Source organism: Capra hircus, unplaced genomic scaffold (assembly GCF_001704415.2).
Source record: "Capra hircus breed San Clemente unplaced genomic scaffold, ASM170441v1, whole genome shotgun sequence".
Lineage (NCBI taxonomy): Eukaryota > Metazoa > Chordata > Mammalia > Artiodactyla > Bovidae > Capra > Capra hircus.
The window spans coordinates 569,669-596,373 of NW_017190147.1; the positions used below are offsets into that span (position 1 = coordinate 569,669).

General features: G+C 55.2%; 1 protein-coding gene across 6 annotated transcripts in view; it reads left to right on the forward strand.

The window, feature by feature from the left end:
• The first annotated feature begins 4,828 nt into the window (after positions 1-4,828).
• Positions 4,829-26,705, forward strand: part of CSF2RA (colony stimulating factor 2 receptor alpha subunit) — a 29,241-nt gene continuing 7,364 nt past the window's right edge. The window contains exons 1-10 of one of the 6 annotated variants that reach the window (XR_001297572.2): positions 4,829-5,236; positions 11,024-11,122; positions 12,301-12,443; positions 13,827-13,950; positions 15,157-15,283; positions 15,378-15,550; positions 15,952-16,085; positions 21,673-21,702; positions 22,874-23,009; positions 25,266-25,362. Coding sequence is in view for 5 of the 6 variants with exons in the window: in XM_005701352.3 (XP_005701409.2) it covers positions 5,200-5,236; positions 11,024-11,122; positions 12,301-12,443; positions 13,827-13,950; positions 15,157-15,283; positions 15,378-15,550; positions 15,952-16,085; positions 21,673-21,702; positions 22,874-23,009; positions 25,266-25,362 (1,100 nt within the window). In the remaining variant the exon portion in view is untranslated. Of the gene's footprint in view, positions 5,237-11,023; positions 11,123-12,300; positions 12,444-13,643; positions 13,951-14,888; positions 15,076-15,156; positions 15,284-15,377; positions 15,551-15,951; positions 16,086-21,672; positions 21,703-22,873; positions 23,010-25,265; positions 25,363-26,705 lie in introns of those variants that run through there. The other 5 variants (XM_005701352.3, XM_005701353.3, XM_013976846.2 and 2 more) reach the window with 5 other exon arrangements.

Genomic DNA, 26,705 nt, shown 5'->3' on the forward strand with positions numbered 1-26,705 from the left:
GATGGATGGGTGGGTGGATGGATGGGTGGGTGGGTGGATAGATAGAAGTATGGATAGATACATGGACAGGTGGATACATGTATGTATGGATGGATGGAGGGATAGATGGATGTATCAGTGGATAGATAAATGGATGGGTGGATGGATGATGGATGGGATGGATGGATGGATGGATAGATGGATGGGTGGAAGGATGGGTGGATGGGTCGGTAGATGGATGGATGACTGAGTGGGCAGATAGACACATGTGTGTATGGACAGATGGATGGATGGGTGGGTGGATGGGTCGATAGATAGATAGATGACTGAATGGGCAGATATATGTATAGGTAGATGGATGGGTGGATGGATGATGGATGGATAGATAGATGGGTGGAAGGATGGATAGATGGGTAAATGGGTCGGTAGATGGATGGATGACTGAGTGGGCAGATAGACACGTGTGTATGGACGGATGGATGGATGGATGGATGGGTGGGTGGGTCAGTAGATGGATGGATGACTGAATGGGCAGATAGACACATGTGTGTACGGACGGATGGATGGATGGGTACCTGGATGACTGGATGGGTGCATGGATGGATCGGTAGATGGGTGGATGAGTGAAGGGATGGGTCGGTAAGTGGGTGGATGGATGGGTGGACACGCACATACACGAGGCTCAATAGGTGAATGATGGCATAACTGTGCTAATCACAGAGAATAGAGATGGACAGGAAAAGCGGCCGAGAGACCGTTAGACTGTCTCGTGCCTGCTCAGGGTTCCTGAGTCTCAGCACTGCTGACACCTGCGGCTGGACGTGTCTCTGATGTGGGGAGTCCTGTGCGCTACATGGTGAGGAGCAGAAGCCAAGGCCAGTTGGACAAAAGATGTATGACAGAGTAAGCAAATTTTAAAATCTACAATGGAGTAAAATCTTATTATTCTAAAAATACGCAGTAGCCAACAAGGATCTCCTGTACAGCACAGGGTACTGTACTTTCGTTCGGGTTCACAGATATATATTCTTTTTCAGATTCCTTTCCATTATAGGTTGTTACAAAGTTTTCCGTATAGTACCCTGTGCTTCCCAGGTACTCTAGTGGTAAAGAAGCCGCGTGCTGATACAGGAGACATAGGGCACTCGGGTTGGATCCCTGTGTGGGGAAGACCCCCTGGAGGAGGGCATGGCAACCCACTCCAGTGTTCTTGCCTGGAGAATCCCAGGGGCAGAGGAGCCTGGCGGGGCTACATTCCACGGGGATCGCAAAGAGTCGGACACGACTGAGAAACTTTGCATGCTTGCACGCATATGCACACATATGGATAAGTGAATCACTTCGCGGTACACCTTAAACGAACACAGCCCTGTATATGAACGCTACTTCAAGGGGAAAAAAAAAAATTTTTTTTAACACGCAGACCAGAAAAAAGAAGTGCAACTGTATCCATCTGCAGGCGGCTGTTACGTAAAGAAAATCTCGATGAGAATCCACTTAAAAATATATATATATATCTTAGAACTAATGCCCAGATTTGGCCTGGCAGCAGGGTATGAGATTCAGACACACACACATGAGTGCGGTGAGCCATCCGAAAAAAGAGAAATTCAGAAAACAAGTCTATTTGCAGTAGCATCCGAAAGATGGAAATATGTCCGTTTCTTGTTGTTTTTCAGCTGCTAAGGCTTTTTTTTTTTAATTGGAAGCTAATTACTTTACAGTATTGTATTGGTTTTGCCATACACTGACATGAATCCGCCACGGGTGTACAGGTGTTCCCCATCCTGAACCCCCCTCCCACCTCCCTCCCCATCCCATCCCTCAGGGTCATCCCAGTGCGCCACCCCTGAGCGCCCTGTCTCATGCATCCAACCTGGACTGGCGATCAATTTCACATGTGATAATTAGCATGTTTCAATGCTATTCTCTCAAAGCATCGCACCCTTGCCCTCTCCCACAGAGTCCAAAAGTCTGTTCTTTACATCTGTGTCTCCTTTCCTCTTGTGTATAGGGTTATCGTTACCATCTGTCTAAATTCCATATATTTGCACTAATATACCGTCTTGGTGTTTTTCTCTCTGACTTACTTCACTCTGTATAATCGGCTTCAGTTTCATCCACCTCATTAGAACTGATTCAGATGCATTCTTTTCAATGGCTGAGTAATACTCCATTGTGTATCTGTACCGCAGCTTTCTCATCCATTCGTCTGCCAAGGGACACCTAGGTTGCTTCCATGTCCTGGCTATCGTAAACAGTGCTGTGATGAACATTGGGGTACACGTGTCTCTTTCAGTTCTGGTTTCCTCGGTGTGTATGCCCAGCAGTGAGATTGCTGGGTCATATGGCAGTTCTGTTTCCAGTTTTTTACGGAATCTCACAGTTAACCTTTCAGTTCAGCTCGGTCGCTCAGTCATGTCCGACTCTTTGCGACCCCATGAATCGCAGCACGCCAGGCCTCCGTGTCCATCACCAACTCCCGGAGTTCGCTCAGACTCACGTCCATCGAGTCAGTGATGCCATCCAGCCATCTCATCCTCTGTCGTCCCCTTCTCCTCCTGCCCCCAATCCCTCCCAGCATCAGAGTCGTTTCCAATGAGTCACCTCTTCGCATGAAGTGGCCAAAGTACTGGAGCTTCAGCTTTAGCATCATTCCTTCCAAAGAATACTCAGGACCGATCTCCTTTAGAATGGACAGGCTGGATCTCCTTGCAGTCCAAGGGACTCTCAAGAGTCTTCTCCAACACCACAGTTCAAAAGCATCAATTCTTCGGCCCTCAGCCTTCTTCACAGTCCAACTCTCACATCCATACATGACCACTGGAAAAACCATAGCCTTGACTAGACGGAGCTTTGTTGGCAAAGTAATGTCTCTGCTTTTCAATTTGCTATCTAGGTTGGTCATAACTTTCCTTCCAAGGAGTAAACATCTTTTAATTTCATGGCTGCAATCACCATCTGCCGTGATTTTGGAGCCCCCCAAAAATAAAGTCTGACACTGTTTCCACTGTTTTCCCATCTATTTCCCATGAAATGATGGGACCAGAGGCCATGATCTTCGTTTTCTGAATGTTGAGCTTTAAGCCAACTTTTTCACTCTCCTCTTTCACTTTCATCAAGAGGCTTTTTAGTTCCTCTTTGAGCCCTAAGGGTGGTGGTATCTGCATATCTGAGGTTATTGATATTTCTCCCGGCAATCTTGATTCCAGCTGTGCTTCTTCCAGCCCATGCAGGTCTGGAAGCAACAGTTAGACCTGGACATGGAACAACAGGCTGGTTCCAAATAGGAAAAGGAGTACGTCAAGGCTGTATATTGTCACCCTGCTTATTCAATTTATATGCAGAGTACATCATGAGTTAACCTTTAATAAAGGGTAAAAGGTATTGTGTGGGGAGGGGGGAGAAAAAAGTAAAAACCCAAGCCTCAAATAGAGACAGTGGAAATGGGGACTTGCGTGCGCTGTGTTACAGGGACCGCCCACTGGCCAGCAGCCCCTGTAAGTCGGGGGTCGCTCTGGAGGACTCTGTCCCCCAGGCCCTCTGCCCCGTTCTGCAGCCTCTCTGCACACTGTCCTGAAGGACTCGTAGCTGCCACCCAGGACCAGGCACCATCTCCTTTACTCTCGTTCGCCTTGCCCGCACACCCTGCTGGGAGCTGGGAGCCGGTCTGGGAACACGCCAGGGCGACGAAGATGAGAAAAAGCACAGAAGATAAAAACCGGACCTAGAACAGGTCTCGGTGGGGCCTTCAGTTGCACACACTGGAGGGAGTCAGTAGGGGAAAGACAGTGTTGGCATCTTGACAGGCTTACGAGGAATCTAGAAAAAGGGCAGAGATGCTCTTACTTGCAAGGCAGAAATAAAGAGACAGACGCACGGACTCTGAGGGGCGGAGAAGGGGGTGGGACGGATTGGGAAATGGAGGTTGACGCGTATACACGGTTGTGGCGCGCGTGCTAAGTTGCTGCAGTCGTGTCTGACTCTTTGTGACCCCACGGACTGTAGCCTGCCAGGCTCCTCTATGTGAGGGATTCTGCAGGCAAGAATACTGGAGTGGGTTGCCATTTCCTCCTCCAGGGGGTGTTCCTGACACAGAGATCAAGCTCGTGTCCCTTAACGTCTCGTGCGCTGGCAGGCAGATTCTTTACCACTAGCACCACCTGGGAAGCTCATATTGATACTGAAACTATGTAGGCAGTAGATCCTTATACATGCGTACACACTATATGGGTTAGTACGCGTATTGATACTATATCTATAGCAGATAAGGAGTCAGAACCCACTGCAGGGGACTCCACTCAGGGCTCTGTGGTGAACTAAATGGGAAGGAAATCCGATAAAGAGGGGATACACGTATACATATGCTGAAGCTCCAATCCTTTGGCCACCTCATGCGAAGAGCTGACTCATTTGAAAAGACCCTGATGCTGGGAGGGATTGGGGGCAGGAGGAGAAGGGGGCGACAGAGGATGAGATGGCTGGATGGCATCACCGACTCGATGGACGTGGGTTTGAGCCAGCTCCGGGAGTTGGTGATGGACAGGGAGGCCTGGCGTGCTGCAGTCCATGGGGTCGCAGAGAGTCGGACACGACTGAGCGACTGGACTGAACTGAGATGAGGAGACCCACCTGGTACCTGAGGTACTTGGGGAGCCTTCTGGCCCAGTTCTTGGGAAGACGACCCTCCTGTGATGAAAATGGTTGCTGAGGTAGGTTCAGTGGTAAAGGACCCTCCCGCCAGTGCAGCAGACAGGGGTTCGATCTCCCATCGGGGATACAATCCCATGTTCCGTGGAGCAGCTAAGCCTGCGCGTCACGACTGCTGGAACCCGGGGGCCCTGGAGCCCACGCTGCACAGGAGAAATCTCTGCAGCGAGAATCCTGTGTACCACAGCTACAGAAAACCACAGCATGGTCAAAAAATCAAATAAATAAAATACAAAAAAAATTAAAATGGTCAGTGACACCTGGTCCCTGACCTGAGAAGATCTGGTGAAGCGTCTGGTCCAACTCTATAAGAAGACAACCTTCTCCACGCGAGTGATGGGCGGGGGTGTGGAGACCAGACGACCCGCCTGTCTCAGTTCCTCCTAGTGGCAGGCGTGGCGAGGGGAGGGAATCGAGGAGAAGGAAAGAGGAACCCGGCCGAAGGCATCTGGTCGTGCCGTCCACGGGCCATCACCGTCGGGTGAGGAAGAGAAGCGTCAGGTCGCTCAGATGTGGAAGCCTCGCGGGAGAGCGATGGGGACTGCAGGTTGGCAGATGCGAGCATGGGGCGTGTGTGTCGCAGGGGAGGGGTGGAACCCGGTCCCCCTTGACCCTCGGGGTCCTCGAAAGTGCCACTTCCCTGCTTCTGTTGCTGCCGTTGATGGCGGGTGCTCCAGGTGGGTCAGAAAAAGTGGTCTGCTGTGGGCTAAGTTACTTGAGTCGTGTCCGACTGTTTGCGACCCCGTGGAATGTAGCCCTCCCAGGCTTCTCCAGGGGATTCTCTGGAGTGGGTGGCCATGCCCTCCTCCAGGGGATCTTCCTGACCCAGGGGTCAACCCTGGGTCTCCTGCATGGGCAGGCGAATTCTATAACGTTTGCACCACCTGGGAAGCCTTTCGGATGCGGAGCGCCCAGGCAGACAGCGTGACCGGTGAGCAGTAACCTGCATTCTCAGGTCCGAATGCGCCCGCGGGGAGTTGGCCAGGTTGGGGTGGGCGATTTCGGAGTTCCCCGGGCCAGCCCGTGCGTGTTGGGATTGGAACGAGACTTGGGTTTGCGAGCTGTGTGCGCTGCAGTGATGGGGGTCCGTCGGGGTTACAGGTGCTGCCTGGGACGCTGGCATTGCGTTCTGTGTGGCTCAGCTGGTAAAGAATCCGCCTGCACTGCAGGAGACCCTGGTTCGATTCCTGGGACGGGAAGGTCCACTGGAGAAGTGAAAAGCTACCCACTCCAGTATTCTGGCCTGGAGGATCCCATGGGCTGTTTATGTGTAGTCCACGGGGTCACAAAGAGTTGGACACGACTGAGCGACTCTGACTCACGCACTCCCTGGCACGCGTAAAAGCACGGTGAGCTCCATAGGCAAGCTCGTGCAAGGGTCCCCGTTGGAGCGGCTTCCTGGTTACCCAGCCCCCTCCCCAGGGCGTGTCCTGAATCTGAAAGATGGTGTAGGCCCCTCCAACGAACGTGGTTGTAAAACTGAAATGGGGAAAGAAAGCCCAGCCTGGTGATTACCAAAACAAGAAGGGAAAGCGGGCATGAAAAAGCAAAGGCTGACTCGATTCCATGTATAGGAAGCGTAGCAACACAGGCGAGTCCACGGAGGCAGAAAGTGGCTTCGTGGTTGGAGGGGCTGGGGGGCGAGAGCTGGAGGCGTCTCCCTTGGGGAGACAGAAGGTTCTGCAACCAGGCTTTGCGGATGTGCTGAGTGTCGCCGAGTTGTACAAGGGGGCTTCCCCGGAGGCTCAGTGGTAAAGAATCCGTCTGCCGATGCAGGAGACATGAGTTCCATCCCTGGTTCGGGAAGATCCCCTGGAGAAGGAAGTGGCAACCGACCCCAGTGTTCTTGCCTGGAGAATCACCATGGACAGAGGAGCCTGGGGGGCTGCAGTCCGTGGGGTCGCAGAGAGTCGGACACGACTTAGTGACGGAACACAGTGGCTTGCATCCCGTGTGAATTCAGCCTGAAATTTTTTTTTTTTAAAGGGCAAAATTAAGTGAAACAGCGATGAGATTTCTGTGGATTTCGGTCTTCTGACCACTTCTGTGAGGCTCCTGGAAGTGCCTCTTAGGATGGGAGTGTCAATTAAACCACGGATTGGCTGAATAAGATACATCATGTTGTTGTTCAGTCGCTCAGTCGTCTCTGACTCTTTGCGACCCCAGGGACTGCAGCACGCAGGCCTCCCTGTCCATCACCAACTCCCGGAGCTTGCTCAAACTCATGTCCATTGAGTCGGTGAGGCCATCCAACCATCTCATCCCCTGTCGTCCCCTTCTCCTCCCGCCTTCAATCTTTCCCAGCATCAGGGTCTTTTCTAATGAGTCAGGTCTTCGCATCAGGTGGCCAAAGGGTTGGAGCTTCAGCTTCAGCCTCAGTCCTTCTAGTGAATATTCAGGAGCGATTTCCTTTCGGATGGACTGGTTGGATCTCCTTGCAGTCCAAGGGACTCTCAAGAGCCTTCTCCAGGATCATGACGCATCACGGTCCTGACTATTTCACACTCCTTGCAGAGTCTCCTTCGGAGGTTTTCTCACAATCCTTGACCAGAAGCCGGGGTTCTGCGATGAACTGATGATTTAAAGCGAGCCACTTTTGGGGGTGGATTTCTGTGTCCCTTTGTGGTATATGAGAACTCTTTTTTTTCAGCCAGGGTTACAGCAGTTTCTGGTTTTTGCTCCATCACGATGAGCAGGAAGCTGACGGGAGTTCAGTGCACAGGAAGCTAGTGAGGAAGTTGGGGTGAAGGGTGTTGATGAGTCCGGTGGGTGAGGGGGGCGCGTGGGTAACCCCCCCTCTGCGTGTCCCCCGACCACCACCCGGAGGCCGGTACGACGCTCTGCCCCGCGGAGGAGAAACCTGGACTCAGGGAGCTTGATAAGACAGGTGCTGCCGTCACCAAGGAGGTGGGGAGATGGGTCAGGCTGTGGTTCCCTCCCCTCACCGCCCTGCACCCACGGCCTATCCCCCTCATCTCCCGTAAGCAAAGCTCAGACCGCAGACATTTCGCAAATTGCAGATGTGAAAATCCAAGAGCTGTGGGGGTTGTTGATTGAGGAAGATCCTCTCGGAGAGGTTCCGGGGTGCCTCAGGCAGACAGCCACACCCCCTCCCGACTGCAGGAAGCAGCCTCCCCCTACGGGTGGGGATCAGACAGCAGACCCCCGAGAAAGACAAAGTCTGTGTGGGGCAGGGTCTTGGGGGGACGGTCCCTGGGGCAGGGGAACAGGAGATGACGGTCAGGTGGGAAAGTTGGAACCGCTCTGGTGGGTGGTTTGGTTTGGTTTGGTTTTTCCTCTGTGATGTCCAGTGAGGTTCCCTGGGGGGGACGGGGTTGAAGGTGAGTGGGCAGGAATCTGAGGCTGGGTGCCTGTCCCCAGGTGTGCTGACGGACAGGTGTCCCTGTCCTTAAGGAGGGAGGGTATTTGTGGCCCTCCACGCTTGGCATCCTGCCGGGAGGACCTCGTGAAAACGCAGACGGTCTGAGTGAGTCTGAGAATAGAAGGCGGCAGAGGATTAAACGTAGGAGGCCCAGGGAACTCATTAGCAGAGACGCTGGGGGTGTCACACGGGGTGGGAGCTTCTCGGGTGGCTCAGCGGTTAAAAAAAAAAAAAAGTGCCTGCAAGGCAGAAGATGCAGGAAACGCCGTAGGTTCGATTCCTGGGTCGGAAGATGCCCTGGAGGAGGGCATGGCAACACTCCAGTGTTCTGGCCTGGAGAATCCCATGCACGGAGGAGCCGGGCGGGCTGCAGTCCACGGGGTCGCAAGGGTCAGATATGACTGAGTGACTAAGCGGGAGGGACTGGTCTGGAGCGTGTGCAGGGTCAGCAGAGCGCGACCGCCGTGAACGGGCCTCCGAGACATCACCCAGGGGGACTGGGCGTGCAAGTGCAGCTGGGGTGCGGGGACCTGGGGGGTCTTTGCCAGTGGAGACACCCACGGGAGCCAAGAGGTTCCCCCAGGGTAGACGCCTGTGTCGCCAGAGGGGAGACGCGGGCCAAGAATGGGATGCCGTGGAGAATGTGGGCCGGCGGTCTGCGGGGTGGTGGGTCCCACAAGGGTGTCCGAGAGCCTCAGGGGAGGGTGGACGAAGCCCCCTGGGTGGGGACTGAAGGCACTGAGCTGGATGTGCGTCCGAGATGCAAGGTCCTTGCAGCAGAGCGGAGCTGCAGCTGAGTGGAGGCGTGGAAGACGGTGTGTGAGGACCACAGGGAGGAAGGGAAGATGGAAGGAGACCGGAACGATGCAGGGATGCAGGGAAGGGGAGAAAAAGAAGGGAGAGATGGAGGGAAACAGGCAAGGAGGGAAGAAGATCGGAGGAAAAAAACAGAAAGACAAAAACCCTGTCATTCATCACAGCAACCCCCAGGAAAGGAACTCCGCAACAGACAGAGGCCACCTTGAGACCGGGAGACCCCATAAACCCAAGGACATGATGGAAAATAGGGCCATGCCCGGCAAAATAGACACAGAGAGGCAGAAACCTTGGGGAAAAGATGGAGTTCAAAGGATGGGATTCCCGGGAGCACAAGACATGAGGAGGGGGTCTGCAAGAACTGAGCTCGAGACAAATGGAGATTTGCGCTGTAGACAAATTGAAAGGCACGTTGCTAGTGGTAGCAATACCGGAAAGGGATCAGCAAGACCCAAAGCAGCTGGGTCTGATTCCTGGTGGCCCCGTGGACCAGAGCCCCGCCAGGCTCCTCTGTCCGTGGGAGGGATTCTCCAGGCGGGAACGCTGGGGCGGGTTGCCGCGCCCTCCTCCAGGGGCATCTTGCCGGCCCAGGAATCGAAACCTAGTCTCCGGCATCGGCAGCCGGGCTCTTCACCACCTGAGCCACCAGCAAAACACAACCGAGAAACGCCGCTGGGGTATGGGTGGGCACGTCCGCGGCTGCTACCCCAAACGCAGCTGCACAATCGGGTGTTTTCCCTAGAGTGTGGCTTTGTGGGGGATAGAGCACGGCACCTTGGTAGTTTTTAGTTTTTTTTTTTAAGTTTAATTTTTTGATTTTTATATTTTTGCCCGAGACGTGTGGCATGTGAGATCCTAGTTCCCCAACTAGTGACAGAACCGGAGCCCGCTGCGTGGGAAGCTCGCCGTCTTAACCCCTGGACTACCAGGGAAGTCCCTAAATTTTTTTCTTTAATGTTAGTGGAGTTTATTTGCTTAGGGTGAGCGTAGGTTTGCAGAAACACGAGGTTCGGAAAGTGTTGGGAATTCCTGCGTACCCACTTCCTCCTAGAGTTAGTTCCCCAGTGATGGACGCCGAGCGTCAGTGTGGAACGCCTCTTACAATTGACGGAGCAAGTTTGACACCATATTCTCGACTCAAAGTCACAATTTGCATCAGGGGTCACTCTTGCTGTTGTCCAAAACTTTGGCCACCAGATGCGAAGAGCTGCCTCATTGGAAAAGACCCTGGTGCTGGGAAAGATTGAGGGCAGGAGGAGAAGGGGGGGACAGAGGATGAGATGGCTGGATGGCATCACCGACTTGATGGACATGAGTTTGAGTAAACTCCGGGTGTTGGTGATGGACAGGGAGGCCTGGCGTGCTGCAGTCCGTGGGGTCACAAAGAGTCAGACACGACTGGGCGAGTGAGATGAGCTGAACTTGCGGTTGGATCTTCTGTGGGTTTGGACAAATGTGTGATGGCCTGTATTCATCATTAGAGCAGAATATTTCCACTGCCCTAAAAGTCTCCTGCACCTGTTCATCCCTCCTGTTCTCAGAACCCCTGAGAACCACTGATGCTTTCTCTATCTGCATGGTTCTTTGCTCGCTCAGTCGAGTCCGACTCTCTGGGACCCCATGGGCTGTAGCCCACCAGACTCTCTGGGAGCCCATGGGCTGTAGCCCGCCAGACTCCTCCGTCCATGGGATTCTCCGGGCAGGAATACTGGAGTGGGTGGCCATCCCTTCCTCCAGGGGATCTTCCCCACCCAGGGATCAAACCAGAATCTCACATCTCCTGTGTTGGCAGGCAGATTCTTTACCACTACGCCACCTGGAAAGCCCTTGCACTTTGAACCCTTTTTTTCAAATTGTCTTTTTAGTTAATTTATTTTTTTTAGCTGCAGCGTGTACCATGGGGGATCTTGGGACACCGATCGGGGATCCCCTGCAGTCCCCTGCGTTGGGAGGACAGGGTCTTAACCACTCTAAGCAAGTGACCCAAGCTGCTGGCCAGGTCAGCGTGCCGATGCTGACCATCACTCTGGAGCGAGTCCTGTATTGTTGGTTTTTTTTTTCCCCCATCTCCCTGGGGAAACATCACTGGTGTCCACATCAAGAGTCCCACGAAGGCTGGTTTTTCTCTCCCCGCAGACCTGCATCGTCTGGGCAGCCCCACGAGTCTCCTGGCGACGGCTTTCCTCCTCTCTGTGGTGCTCGACTCCGCGTGGCTCCTCACCCAGGAGCAGCAGGGTGAGTATGTGGATGTGCCTGACCTCCTTCTGCTTCCCCCATTCCCCTGACCGCAGCTTCGGGGACACATGCCTGTCAGTGCAGTGCAGTCGCTCAGTCGCGTCCGACTCTCTGCGACCCCACGGACTGCAGCACGCCAGGCCTCCCTGTCCATCACCAACTCCCGGAGCCCACCCAAACCCATGTCCATCGAGTCAGTGATGTCATCCAACCATCTCATCCTCTGTCGTCCCCTTCTCCTCCTGCCCTCAATCTTCCCCAGCACCAGGGTCTTTTCAAATGAGTCAGCTCTTCCCATCAGGTGGCCAAAGGATTGGAGCTTCAGCTTCAGCGTCAGTCCTTCCAATGAATGTTCAGGACTGATTTCCTTTAGGATGGACTGATTGGATCTCCTTGCACTCTGAGGGACTCTCAAGAGTCTTCTCCAGCACCACAGTGCAAAAGCACCCATTCTCCAGCGCTCAGCTTCCTTTAGGGTCCAGCTCTCTCATCCATTCATGACCACTGGGAGAACCACAGGCTTGACTGGACGGGCCTTTGTTGGCAAGCCTGTGGCTGTGTCTGGTTTCATGATTGTCCGTCTCTTCAACCGTGTGCTGGCATCATTCCTCCTGTGTGCTCAGCCCTTGTGGTGATGTGAATGGTCCCCCTCCCCTCCTGCAGGCACAGCTGATGGTGCCCGACGCCCTTCCCGTAACGAGATGGGATTAGCTCGCCTCTGCTCCTTCTCACTCGGCTGGTCTTCATTTATTTTCACAGTAGACGTCTCCACTGGGCCTGCCCTGGCGGCTCAGTGGTAAAGAATCTGCCTGCAATGCAGGAGACACGGGTTCCATCCCTGGGTCGGGAAGACCCCGCTGAAGGAGGGCATGGCAACCCACTCCCGTGTTCTTGCCTGGAGAATCCCACGGACAGAGGAGCCTGGTGGGCTGCAGTCCGGGGGGTCACGAAGACTCAGACGTGGCTTAGTGACTGCACAGCAACAGAGACGTCTCCACCTGGAGAAAGGGGCAGGAAGGAGAGACGGGGCAGAGGGTAGGGGACAAAGGATTTGACAGAGGTGGGTGGCAGTGATCCCCAACGCCGGTCTTTGCTTGCAAGACCTGAGACGAATTGCTTAAGTGGGCGTGGAGTTGGGAAAAGGCGCGTTTCTTGATTCCTGAGGTCTCGTCTTGCAGATCTCCCAGCCGTGAAGCCAGACGCCAGTCTAAATGTGAAGTTTGACCCACAGACGACGAAGCTGACTTGGGACTGCAAGGAAAACACTACCTATGGGGAATGTGTACTGATTCACAAGGAGAAGGGGCTGATTAAGAAAAAGGTAAGGTGGCTTGGCGATGAGGTTGAGCAAAGTCCGGGAGACGGGGAAGGACAAGGGAGGCCCGGCGTGGCTGCGGTCCATGGGGTCACAAAGAGTCGGACGTGAGTGAGCCACTGAGCGACAACCACGAGGTCGAGTGCACGGGCCCCATTGGTGTCCTTTGTCGACCTCTCCCACTCCAGTACTCTCGCCTAGAAACTCCCATGGACGGAGGAGCCTGGTGTCCACGGGGTCGCCAAGAGTCGGACACGACTGAGCGACTCCACTTCTCACCAAGCATGAGAGAGTGACCTGGGGATACGTCAAGGAAGTCACGGTTCGAGCTGCACCAGGGAAGTGGCCCTCGTGCCCAGTGTGTGTTCAGTAGGCTGACTCCCTGGGGGAGCCACGTTCTTTTTGCTCAGTTGGTCCCCGTGCTACACTTGAACCTGAGAAAGAAATAGCATTCGCTCCGCCTGTGGCATGGAATCAAACTAAACAGACCGCCTTGGATACAGTCTACACAGGACGCTCCTGAGGGAATGATGCCTGTGAGATAAGGCAGGAAAAGTCAGTCCCCTAGAAGGGGGTGTGGGGCCTTCCCTGCTGGTGAAGACTTCGAGCTTCCAGTAGAGCGGGTTGTGGGGTCAGCTCCCGGGGCTGGGAACTAACATTCCCACAGGCTGCATGGTATGGCCAAAAACACGAGGAGGGGGAGTGTGAGGTTCCAAAAAAAAGTGTAAAGCGATGAGGGCGCACAGAGCAATCCAGCCCGCATCCCTTGGGAGTTTGTGAGAACTAGAGGCTCCCAGACCTCACCCGGGAATCGTGTAACCAGACTGTACGTTTCCACAAGATCCCTGGTGAGCTCCGGGCGGGTTCGGAGGGAGGTTCAATATGTATGCTTTTAGCCGATTCACACTGTTGCAGCAGAAACTAACAGGACATTGTAAAGCAATGTGCTTATCCCTTCAGTCCTGTCTGACTCTCTGTGACCCCATGGACTGCAGCCCACCAGGCTCCTCTGTCCGTGGGATTCTCTGGGCAAGAATACTCAAGTGGGTTGCCAGGCCCTCCTCCAGAGGATCTTTGCGACCCAGGGATTGAACCTGGGTCTCCTGTATTGCAGGCGGATTCTTTACCCACTGAGCCACCTGGGAAGCCGGAAGCCATTATACTCCAATTAAAAATATATATATATATTTTTTTTTTCTTAAAAAGGTGAGCTCTGAACACTGACTTTCTGAACCTTGCTAGCGAGCCTCTTCTCAAAGAAGGTACCTGGGTGAGACTTCACACAGGGAGGTGGATGTCGTGACCAGGGTCAGTGCAGGAGCAAAGACCGAGGAGGATGAGAGGAGAGGAGACGGGTTCTTAACCCACCGGCTGGTTGCATCTCTCCAGGTCAAACAGAATGATTGTCAGTGCACATTTCCAGACTGCTCTCTGCACGGGGGAGTCACGCTCACCGTCGAAGTGAGTACCAACCGGAGACGGCTTTCAGAGATGCTGGTCTACACTAACCCAGGTAGGGAGAGCACGGGCCGGGGTGACCCTTCTGCTCCCCGCGAGCATTCAGACTCCCTTGTCCCGCCTTTTTCCGTTTGATGGACACATTCTTGACACACAGGGATTGTGCATGTCTGAGGATCTTTTTGGCTCTGTCTTGTCATTTCGGCGCTTTTCTGTTTGGCCGTTCCTTTGCGGCTTGTGGAATCCGACTTCCCTGACCGGGGATGGAAGCCAGGCCCACAGCAGTGAAAGTGCGGCGCCCTAACCAGGGGACCGCCAGGGAGCTCCCACGTTTGCTGTTTGTTTGGATGCGTGCATGCCTTCTGAAGTGGTACCAGCTGAGAAACAGCCAAGAAACAGGAATCCAGTTCTTCGAGCTGTTCACGTGCCTATTCTCTTGCGTGCGTTTTTGCTGGTTGGTTGTTTTTTTTTGTGGTGAGAACCCTTCAGGGATCTTCTCTCTTCCGTTCAGTTTATTCACTTCAGTCGCGTCCGACTCTTTGCAACCCCATGGACTGCAGCACGCCAGGCTTCCCTGTCCATCACCAACTCCCGGAGCTTGCTCAAACTCGTGTCCATCGACGACTCAGTGACGCCATCCACCCATCTCATCCTCTGTCGCCCCCCTCCTCCTCCCGCCTTCAATCTTTCCCAGCATCAGGGTCTTTTCCAGTGAGTCGGCTCTTCGCATCAGGTGGCCAAAGGATTAGAGTTTCAGCTTCAGCATCAATCTTTCCAATGAATATTTAGGACGGATTTCCTTTAGGATGGACTGGTTGGATCTCCTTGCAGTCCAAGGGACTCTCAAGAGTCTTCTCCAACACCACAGTTCAAAAGCATCAATTCTTTGGCACTCAGCTTTCTTTATAGTCCAGCTCTCACATCCATATGTGACTACTGGGAAAACCACAGCTTTGACTAGACGGACCTTTGTCGCCAAAGTGGTGTCTCTGCCTTTTAATATGCTGTCTAGGTTGGTCATAGCTGTTCTTCCAAGGAGCAAGCGTCTGTTAATTTCATTTCTTTTCTCTTAGGGAATTTCAAGCGGACAATGCAGTATTGTCAGCTGTATCCGCCAGCGTGGGTGTTAGACCCCTGGAGCGTCCTCTTCTGTTTTTTGGGAAGAGTCTCAGGCGGACTGGTATTGATTTTCCTTTGAAGCATGAAGCCATCGGGTCCATTCCTCTTTAAACGTCATTGTTTTCTTTCTGTCCCTTCCCAGGTAAGGAGGGCACAGCTGCCGAAAACTTCTCCTGTGTTATCTACGACGCGGATTTCATGAACTGCAGCTGGGCCAAGGGCCGAGCGGCTCCCGACGACGTCCAGTATTTTTTGTACGTGCGATCAAAGTAAGTGTAGACCTCATGTAGACAACCCTGGGAGATGCTGTGAGGAAGGGAAAAACTGCCCTGATGGTTCTCTGAACGTTTGGGGACCTGACAGGAAAAGAATCGAGAGGGAATGTCCTCGTTACCTGAAAGACTCGGGGACCCACGTGGGATGTCACCTCCGAGACCTCTCGGGGTTAACGTCGTACAGTTACTTCCTGGTTAACGGTACCAGCCAAGAAGCAGGAATCCAGTTCTTTGACTCAGTTTTGCTGCTAAAGGAAATAGGTGAGAACAACCACCCGGAATTTAAAACCACTGCTTAGTTAGATGTGATGGAATTTGTGTAGGTATATGCATGGAAATTCCTGGAAAGGCTGTGATAAATGACCACAGACTGGGAGGCTTAAAACGATGGGAATGGATTGTCCCAGGGCTCTGGAGGCCAGAAATCTTGGTCCCTTTTGCAGCATCTGAAACAACCCCCGCCCCCACGTCTGTCTGCTAGCTCCTGGTGACAGCCAGCAGCCCTTGGCTTATACATGCATTATTGCAACTTCTGAACCTGCTCCCTCCTCCCGGTGAACTCGGGAGCTCCCCTTCGTGTTGGGATAGGAGAAAGGGGTCTCCCCTCTGTGGACCAGGGGAGGCATTCCGCATCAGAGGTGCTGCCGGGGGTCTCGTTGCAGAGCAGTACAACCCACCCGACAATATCAGCGTCCAGTGCAACGCGTCCCACTGCCTCATCCAGTGGGAAAAGCCCAGGACGCGACAGGCACGGTCCAACAGGGAGCTCCAGTACCAGCTGGACATCCAGAGATGGGTAAGCTGGCTCGGCGCCGGGCAGGGCAGTGAGGCTCGGGGAGCCTGGCAGCCAGCCCCGCAGGGCGACGGGAGGAGCGGGGGCACGAGAGGGGGCTGCGGAACGGGCGGGTGTCGGGGGAGATCCAGGGCCCGGGGGCGCGGAACTGCTCGACACCAGGAGAGATCCAGGACCCGGGGGCGTGGACTGCTGGGTGCCGGGGGAATCCAGGGTGTGCGCCAAGGACCTGGGCACGGTGTGGACAGGGTGAGCCATCCGAAACCTGTATGGCTAGACCCAGTATAGACAAGGCTCCTCGGCCCCAACCCCACATGGCGACCCATCTTAGATGCGAGCCCTCTAATCCAAGGCCATTGGAACCCAGTGTAGACGGGGTGAGCCGTCAAACCCATCTGGTTAGACCCAGTGTGATCAATGAACCTCACTTCCGGCCTATATGGGGACGGATTTTACACAAGAGCCTTCTACTCCAAGTCAGCTGGACCCAGTGTAGACAGAGAGAGACCCTGGCCTCACGACCCCCTGGACCCGGAGTAGACACGAGAGACCCTGGCGTCACAGCCCCCTGGACCCAGTGTAGACACGAACACACCCTCTCCTCACGGCCCCCTGGACCCGGTGTAGACACGCACCCTCCACTCACGGTGCCCTGGACCCAGTGTAGACATAAGAGACCCTCTCCTCACGGCCCCCTGGACCCAGTGTAGACACGGTCACACCCTCTCCTCACGGCCCCCTGGACCCGGAGTAGACACGGAGACGCCCTCTCCTCATGGCCCCCTGGACCCAGAGTAGACACGATCACACCCTCTCCTCACGGCCCCCTGGACCCGGTGTAGACACAAGAGACCCTCTCCTCACGGCCCCCTGGACCCAGTGTAGACACAAGAGACCCTCACCTCACAGCCCCCTGGACCCAGTGTAGACACAAGAGACCCTCTCCTCTCGGCCCCCTGGACCCAGTGTAGACACAAGAGACCCTCTCCTCTCGGCCCCCTGGACCCAGTGTAGACGTGGTAACGCCCTCTCCTCACAGCCCCCTGGACCCAGCGTAGACACGATCACACCCTCTCCTCACGGCCCCCTGGACCCAGTGTAGACACGGGAGACCCTCTCATCACGCCCCCTGGACCCAGTGTAGACACGATCACACCCTCTCCTCACGGCCCCCTGGACCCAGTGTAGACACAAGAGAGCCTCTCCTCGCGGCCGCCTGGACCCGGTGTAGACACGAGAGACCCTCTCCTCACGGCCGCCTGGACCCGGTGTAGACACGAGAGACCCTCTCCTCACGGCCCCCTGGACCCAGTGTAGACACGGAGACGCCCTCTCCCCACGGCCCCCTGGACCCAGTGTAGACACGGAGATGCCCTCTCCTCACGGCCCCCTGGACCCAGTGTAGACACGGTCACACCCTCTCCTCACAACCCCCTGGACCCAGTGTAGACACGAGAGACGCCCTCTCCTCATGGCCCCCTGGACCCAGTGTAGACACGGAGACGCCCTCTCCTCAAGGCCCCCTGGACCCGGTGTAGACACAAGAGACCCTCTCCTCAAGGCCCCCTGGACCCAGTGTAGACACAAGAGACCCTATCCTCACGGCCCCCTGGACCCAGTGTAGACACAAGAGACCCTATCCTCACGGCCCCCTGGACCCGGTGTAGACACAAGAGACCCTCTACTCACGGCCCCCTGGACCTGGTGTAGACACGAGAGACCCTCTCCTCACGGCCCCCTGGACCCGGTGTAGACGCAAGAGACCCTCTACTCACGGCCCCCTGGACCTGGTGTAGACACGAGAGACCCTCTCCTCACGGCCCCCTGGACCCGGTGTAGACACAAGAGACCCTCTCCTCACGGCCCCCTGGACCCGGTGTAGACACGGTCACATCCTCTCCTCACGGCCCCCTGGACCCAGTGTAGACACGAACACACCCTCTCCTCACGGCCCCCTGGACCCGGTGTAGACACGCACCCTCCACTCACGGTGCCCTGGACCCAGTGTAGACATAAGAGACCCTCTCCTCACGGCCCCCTGGACCCAGTGTAGACACGAACACACCCTCTCCTCACGGCCCCCTGGACCTGGTGTAGACACGCACCCTCCACTCACGGTGCCCTGGACCCAGTGTAGACATAAGAGACCCTCTCCTCACGGCCCCCTGGACCCAGTGTAGACACGGTCACACCCTCTCCTCATGGCCCCTGGACCCAGTGTAGACACGGAGACGCCCTCTCCTCACGGCCCCCTGGACCCAGAGTAGATACGATCACACCCTCTCCTCACGGCCCCCTGGACCCTTGTAGACGCGGGCACCCTCTCCTCACGACCCCCTGGACCCAGTGTAGACACAGAGACGCCCTCTCTTCACGGCCCCCTGGACCCAGTGTAGACACAGTCACATCCTCTCCTCACAGCCCCTTGGACCCAGTGTAGACACAAGAGACCCTCTCCTCACGGCCCCCTGGACCCAGTGTAGACACAGAGACGCCCTCTCCTCACTTCCCCCTGGACCCAGTGTAGACACGGTCACATCCTCTCCTCACGGCCCCCTGGACCCAGTGTAGACACAAGAGACCCTCTCCTCACGACCCCCTGGACCCAGTGTAGACACGATCACGCCCTCTCCTCACGGCCGCCAGGACCCTTGTAGAGTCGGGCACCCTCTCCTCACGGCCCCCTGGACCCAGTGTAGACATGGAGACGCCCTCTCCTCATGGCCCCTGGACCCAGTGTAGACACGGAAACGCCCTCTCCTCACGTCCCCCTGGACCCAGTGTAGACACGGAGACGCCCTCTCCTCACGTCTCCCTGGACCCAGTGTAGACACGGTCACATCCTCCCCTCACGGCCCACTGGACCCAGAGTAGACACGGTCACATCCTCTCCTCACGGCCCCCTGGACCCAATGTAGACACGGACACACCTTCTCCTCCCGGTCCCCTGGACCCAGTGTAGACACGGAGACGCCCTCTCCTCACGTTACCCTGGACCCAGTGTAGACACGGTCACATCCTCTCCTCACGGCCCCCTGGACACGGTGTAGACACGATCACACCCTCTCCTCACGGCCCCCTGGACCCAGTGTAGACACGGTAACGCCCTCTCCTCACGGCCCCCTGGACCCAGTGTAGACACGGTAATGCCCTCTCCTCACGGCCCCCTGGACCCAGTGTAGACACAAGAGACCCTCTCCTCACAGCCCCCTGGACCCAGTATAGACACGAGAGACCCTCTCCCCACGGCCCCCTGGACCCAGTGTAAACACAAGAGACCCTCGCCTCATGGCCCCCTGGACCCGGTGTAGACACTGATAGGCCCTCTCCTCACTGACCTAGACCCAGTGTAGACACGGTCACATCCTCTCCTCATGGCCCCCTGGACCCAGTGTAGACACGGTCACGCCCTCTCCTCATGGCCCCCTGGACACTTGTAGACTCGGGCACGCTCTCCTCACGGTCCCCTGAACCCAGTGTAGACACGGTCACATCCTTTCCTCACGGCCCCCTGGACCTAGTGTAGACACAAGAGACCCTCTCCTCACGGCCCCCTGGACCCGGTGTAGACACCAGAGACCCTCTCCTCACGGCCCCCTGTACCCGGTGTAGACACAAGAGACCCTCTCCTCACGGCCCCCTGGACCCAGTGTAGACACGGAGACGCCCTCTCCTCACAGCCCTCTGGACCCTTGTAGACTCGGGCACCCTCTCCTCACGGTCCCCTAAACCCAGTGTAGACACAATAGACCCTCTCCTCTCGGCCCCCTGGACCCAGTGTAGACGCGGTCACGCCCTCTCCTCACAGCCCCCTGGACCCAGTGTAGACACGATCACACCCTCTCCTCACGGCCCCCTGGACCCAGTGTAGACATGAGAGACCCTTCCTCACGGCTCCCTGGACCCAGTGTAGACACGGAGACGCCCTCTCCTCACGGCCCCCTGGACCCAGTGTAGACACAAGAGACCCTCTCCCCACGGCCCCCTGGACCCAGTGTAGACACGGAGATGCCCTGTCCTCACGGCCCCCTGGACCCAGTGTAGACACAATCACACCCTCTCCTCACGGCCCCCTGGACCCGGTGTAGACACGAGAGACCCTCTCCTCACGGCCCCCTGGACCCAGTGTAGACACAGACACACCTTCTCCTCTCGGCCCCCTGGACCCAGTGTAGACACGGAGACGCCCTCTCCTCACGTCCCCCTGGACAGGGTATAGACACGATCACACCCTCTCCTCACGGCCCCCTGGACCCAGTGTAGACACAAGAGACCCTCTCCTCACGGCCCCTGGACCCGGTGTAGACACAATAGACCCTCTCCTCACGGCCCCCTGACCCAGTGTAGACACGAGAGACCCTCTCCTCATGGCCCCATGGACCCAGTGTAGACACGGTCACATCCTCTCCTCACGGCCCCCTGGACCCGGTGTAGACACAAGAGACCCTCTCCTCACGGCCCCTGGACCCGGTGTAGACACAATAGACCCTCTCCTCACGGCCCCCTGACCCAGTGTAGACACGAGAGACCCTCTCCTCATGGCCCCATGGACCCAGTGTAGACACGGTCACATCCTCTCCTCACGGCCCCCTGGACCCGGTGTAGACACAAGAGACCCTCTCCTCACGGCCCCCTGGACCCAGTGTAGACATGGTCACGCCCTCTCCTCATGGCCCCCTGGACCCAGTGTAGACACGGAAACCCTCTCCTCACGTCCCCTGGACCCAGTGTAGACACGGAGATGCCCTCTCCTCACGGCCCCCTTGGCCCCATGTAGACAGGTAGACGCCCTCTCCTCATGGCCCCTGGACCCAGTGTAGACACGGAGACGCCCTCTCCTCACGGCCCCCTGGACCCTTGTAGACTCGCGCACCCTCTCCTCACGGCCCCCTGTACCCAGTGTAGACATGGAGATGCCCTCTCCTCACGGCCCCCTGGACCCAGCGTAGACACGATCACACCCTCTCCTCACGGCCCCCTGGACCCAGTGTAGACACGATCACACCCTCTCCTCACGTCCCCTGGACCCAGTGTAGACACGGAGATGCCCTCTCTTCACGTCCCCCTGGACCCAGTGTAGACACGGAGACACCCTCTCCTCACGGCCCCCTGGACCTAGTGTAGACACAGGCGCCCTCTCCTCACAGCCCCCTGGACCCAGTGTAGAGACGATCACACTCTCTCCTCCCGGCCCCCTGGACCCAGTGTAGACACGATCACCCTCTCTCCTCTCGGCCCCCTGGACCCAGTTTAGACTGTGTTGACCCTGTCCACACGTCCACCCTGACCCAGTGTAGACACTGAGATACCGTGTCCCCCAAGCCCATATGGGTTCTTAATAACGCCCACCAGCAGCTCAGTTTCGTTAGGGCGCCCTGCACCCGCGCCACCTTCTGTCCTGTGGACAGTTTTCCTCCTTCTCGTGATGCCAACTCCCGCTTGTGAAGAACATAAGGAGCTCAACCCTTTGTTGGGCCCTCTCGGTTTTGTCTTTTCTTGACTTCCTGGAAAGGCGAGATGGGGTGAGATCTATTAGCAGTTTCAAAATGGAGAAAAGTAAATATTCTGTGTTGCTTTGGTTTTTTCCTAGCGTGATACCAGCAGCAGCAGAAGTCAGCTGGTGAGTGACAACGCTGACCCATCATCACCCTTGTAGTTCAGTCCTGCGTGGGTGTGGTCGCGGCCAGACGCTTCACTCGTGGCCGACTCTTTGTGACCCTGTGGACTGTAGCCTCTCTGTCCTTGGGACTCACCAGGCAACCATACTGGAGTGGGTTGCCATGCCCTCCTCCAGGGGAATCTTCCTGACCTGAGGATCGAACTTGCATCTGCCTACATCTCCCGCATTGCAGGTGGATTCTTTACTCACACAGCCTCCAGGGAAGCCCCAGTTTAATCATACAGTAGCCGTCAATGGACACACACCAATTGAAGTTGTTCCAGCGGTGGCCTGGATGGGGATGACATAAACGTCAGATGATGGGGTTTCCTGAGAGCTGTGGTCTGCGATGTTTTTGGTACCAGGGACCAGCTGTGTAGGAGACAGATTTTGCATGGACAGCGAGGGATGGTTTGGGGTGATTTAAGAAGAAGAAGAAGAAGAAGATGGTTTAAGGATGATTGAAGAGCGTTGCGTTTACTGTGCACCTCGCTTCCGTTGTTGCCTGAGCTCTACCTCAGGTCATGAGGCCTTAGGTCCCAGAGGCTGAGGACCCCTGCCTTCGCATATCATCTGGGCAGTGCTATAGCGGCACCCCTAGGTACCACTGGGGTGGGGCCTCCCCCTTCTATCCATGTTGGTCCAGGAAATACTCCTTGAAGTATCACAGAGGTGATTCCCTCCCTCAAAACTCCTCTCGAGGTTGGTCATCAGAGTACTTTTTGTTGATTTTTTTCCTGAGCTTCACCACCACTGTGACCTTGGTATCGTCCCCTATCTGATGAGAAACGTGAACTTGGTCCTCTGAACATCCTTCGCGGGGCCATCATCCGTCTGCGGGTCTGTGCACATCCTCTTCAGCTCGTGAACCGCTGCTGTGTCTGTTCTGAACGATCCCAGATGCCCCAGGAGTAGCCCACTCAGAAAATGCAGGACAATCACCCATTCTCTCTATTTATCTAAGCATCTCTCTGAACTATTCAGGACGCAAATTACAACATTCACGCCCAGGTTGGGAGGCTGTGGGCTTAAATTTACCACTTCAGTTGGGCAACTGAAAAGACACACACACACAGCCCTCACTCTTTTTCTCAACACAGGTGGCACCTCTAACTTTCTGCTTTCTCCAAAGATTGTAGTATTTGGTGACTCCGGGAACAGATACAACTTTCCGAAGCCGGGATCCAAAGCAAAACATACTGTGAAGATTAGGACGGCGGATGCCCGGAAAGCCCGCTGGGGTGCCTGGAGCCCGCCCGTTGAGTTCGGTAGGTGTCCCGAGACCGTCCCCAGACAGGTCCTGGCATTCTGAGGCCTTCTCTGAGCCGTTCTGGGAAGAGTTCCCGTCCCTGAGCCCCTGGTGACACTGTCCCCCTGGCGTCAGCAACACCTAGTGAGTGCAAGTGAAAGTTACCCAGTCGTGTCCGACTCTCTGTGACCCCGTGGACTGTAGCCCACCAGGCTCCTCTGTCCATGGGATTGCCCAGGCAAGAATCCTGGAGTGGGTTGCCATACCCTCCTCCAGGGGATCTTCCCGACCTAGGGATTGAGCCCGGGTCTCCTGCATTGCAGGCAGATTCTTTACTGTCTGAGCCACCAGGCAAAGATTAATTTAAACTATGGGCAAGAAAAAAAAAATTGTTGACTTTTCCCAGAATACAGTTCTGAACAGACTTGGCTCACTTCCACATGACTTTTTTTTTTTTTTTTTTTTGGTTTCACCTGCCATCCGCAATATGCATTTTTGACAACTGATGTATCGCTTAAAAGAAAAGATAACTGCTTTGCTTAACAAGTCACATTTGTTCTGTGTATACTGAGAAGTGTTGTAACAGAGAACGCGTCCATCGGGTTATAATCACTCTGATAGACTGAGAGTGTCTCGTTGTGTTTTGGACTATTCACAGATGAAAAATGTGCCCTAGTTAAGAAAAATAATTTTGGAGAAGGAAATGGCAACCCACTCCAGTATTCTTGCCTGGGAAATCCCATGGACAGAGGAACCTGGCGGGCTACAGTCCATGGGGTCACAAAGAGTCGGACGCAGCTGAGCGACTAACACAGAGAAACGAAAATAGCTTCTTGTAAAGAGCACTTACTCTAAATGACACGTGAAATGAAAGCTTAAGGATAGATGGGACAGGACTTCTCTCCTGGTCCAGCAGTTAAGATCTGCCTTCCAATGCAGGGGATGTGCATTTGATCCCGGGTCGGGAAGCTAAGACCTCACATGCCTTCAGGGGAAAAGGCCAAAGCATAACACAGAGGCCATAAGGAATTCCCTGGCTGTCGAGAGGCTAAGAGTCTTCCCTCCCAGTGTTCAATCCCTGGTCATGGAACTCAATCCCTCGTGCCGCAGCTAAGCCCCAGCACAGTCAAATAAGGGAATAAATATTAAAAGAGGAATTAATATTGTAATAAATTCACCAAATGGGAGTGAACGGAGTTGGCAACTGTTTGCCTGGAACTGTTTATCCTCTTCAGCTACTGAGCCTTTCTTCTGTCCATTTTTAAATGAAATGGTCTTCAGGTTGCTATGTTCTAAGAGTGCTTCGGGGGTTTTGAACATGCTCTGGGGCTCATCTCTTGTTCAGTAGCTCAGTCGAGTCCGACTCTTTGCGACGCCATGGACCGCAGCACGCCAGGCCTCCCTGTCCATCACTGTCTCCTGGAGTTTGCTGAAACTCATGTCCATCGCGTTGGTGATGCCATCCCACCATCTCATCCTCTGTCGATCCCTTCTCCTCCCGCCTTCACTAGCATCAGGGTCTTTTCCAGTGAGTCAGCTCTTTGCATCAGGTGGCCAAAGTAATTGGAGTTTCAACTTCAGCATCAGTCCTTCCAGTGAATACTCAGGATTGATCTCCATTAGGATGGACTGCTTGGATCTCCTTGCAGTCCAAGGGACTCTCAAGAGTCTTCTCCAGCCTCACAGTTGGAAAGCATCAATTCTTTGGCACTCTGCCTTCTTTATGGTCCAGCTCTCACATCTATACATGACTACTGGAAAAAACGGTAGCTTTGACTAGATGGACCTTTGTCAGCAAAGTACAATCTACTGTCTCTCAGACATTTTCTGTGAAAGCTCCGGGTTAGGGTACTCTCGTAGATTTCCCTTCTTGTGAGGCTTGTCTGGTGGCTCAGACGGTAAGGAATCCGCCTGCAATTCAGGAGACACAGGTTTAGTCCCTGCTTGGGGAAGATCCTCTGAAGGAGGAAACGGCAGCCCACTCCAGTATTCTTGCCTGGAGAATCCCATGGACAGAGGAGCCTGGCGGGCTGCAGTCCATGAGGGCATGGCAACCCACTCCAGTATTCTTGCCTGGAGAATCCCATGGACAGAGGAGCCTGGCAGGCTGCAGTCCACGGGGTCGCAAAGGATAAGACGTGGCAGAGGGACGAACACTTTCAGTTTCCCTGGCCGAATTTCCTCGTCCGCGAGCCCGTGAGCTGGCTGAGTGAGGACAGCGGCTCCCCCTCGCCTTTGGGGTCCCTGGCATGTCCCCCCGCTCTGTCTTCCCCAGGCTCCGAAGAACCAGAGTCCAGCCTGGTGTACATCTACGTTATGGTGGTTCTGGGGACCCTCGTCTGTGGCCTGACCCTCGGCTGCCTTTTCAAAAGGTAACCCTGGGGAGTCCCGGGTTGGCTAACCCCCGTGCTTGTTCTAAAGTCACCCTGCCCCGATCGGCTTACAGAGATGAGAAGGCAGCCTGGAAACGCCCCAGGCGGTCCAAGCCGCCGTGTAGATTTTCCATGAGAAAATTTGCCTGGGAAAACAGGGTTGACTTAAAAAAAAAATTGTACAATGTGAATGTTGCGAGTTTATGTTTTCTTGGGGGCAAAATTAGGACCATGGGCTTCCCTGGGGGCTCAATGGTGAAGAATCCGTCTGCAGTGCAGGAGACCTGGGTTTGATCCCTGGGCTGGGAAGATCCCCTGGAGGAGACCATGGCAACCCACTCCAGGATTCTCGCCTGGAGAATCCCATGGACAGAGGAGCCTGGAGGGCTACAGTCCACGGGGTCGCAGAGAGTCGGACACGACTGAGCGGCTGAAGGAGCAAAGCAATGGATGAAGGGTAGCAGCCCGGGACACAGCGCCTCGGATAGCTCTGAGGAGCTGCTGCAAAGAGGCAGGGAAGGCAGGTTGGCGTATATGTGATTTGGCTGAAGCGGGAGTTCACGCAATCAAGCATATATATTTTTTCTTTGCAGAATATCTCTGCTAGTCATGGGGAGCAGACATCACCGTGAAGTGTTTCATTGCTTGTCTAGCCGTGAGGAGAGTTGGGCTCATAAAATTGGTTCCTGGGAATATCTTAACTATTTGAAGACCTGTCCTGCCAGTTTTTTTTTTTTTTTCCTCCAGAGCACAGAGTGGCTCATGTCTGCTCTCCACCCTGAACTTCTTTCAGGAGGTGACTGAAGGTCAGCAGCTGCAGAAGCAGCTGATTTAATCCTTGTAGAGATAGATGAAGTTTTGAAAGAGTGAGTCGCTCAGTCGTGCCCGACTCTTTGCAACCCCGTGGACCATAGCCCGCCAGGCTCCTCCGTCCGTGGAATTCTCCAGGCAGGAATCCTGGAGTGGGTTGCCATGCCCTCTTCCAGGGGATCTTCCCGAACCAAGGGTCGAACCCAGCTGTCCAGCACTGTAGGCGGATTCTTTAGCGTGTGAGTCAGCAGGAAAGCCCCGCTTACAGCTCAGCTGTGCTCCAGGGCCTGGCTTCTGTGTTTTTCGGAGCATCTGGAATTCTTGGAATGTTCCTCCTTGACAGACTTCTCTTTTCCCATAGCGTGTTACTCAGCCCCAGCTCCCAGGCCACTACAGGCCGCGTCCCCCCGCCGCAGGGACCCCACTAGCCTTTTTCCTGTCATATGAGCTCAGCAATCACGCAGGCTCTCTCAGACGCCCCGGAAGGAAGCCTGGCGTGTGCAGAATAAAGCTTGCGAGCTCTGCAGAGCCCC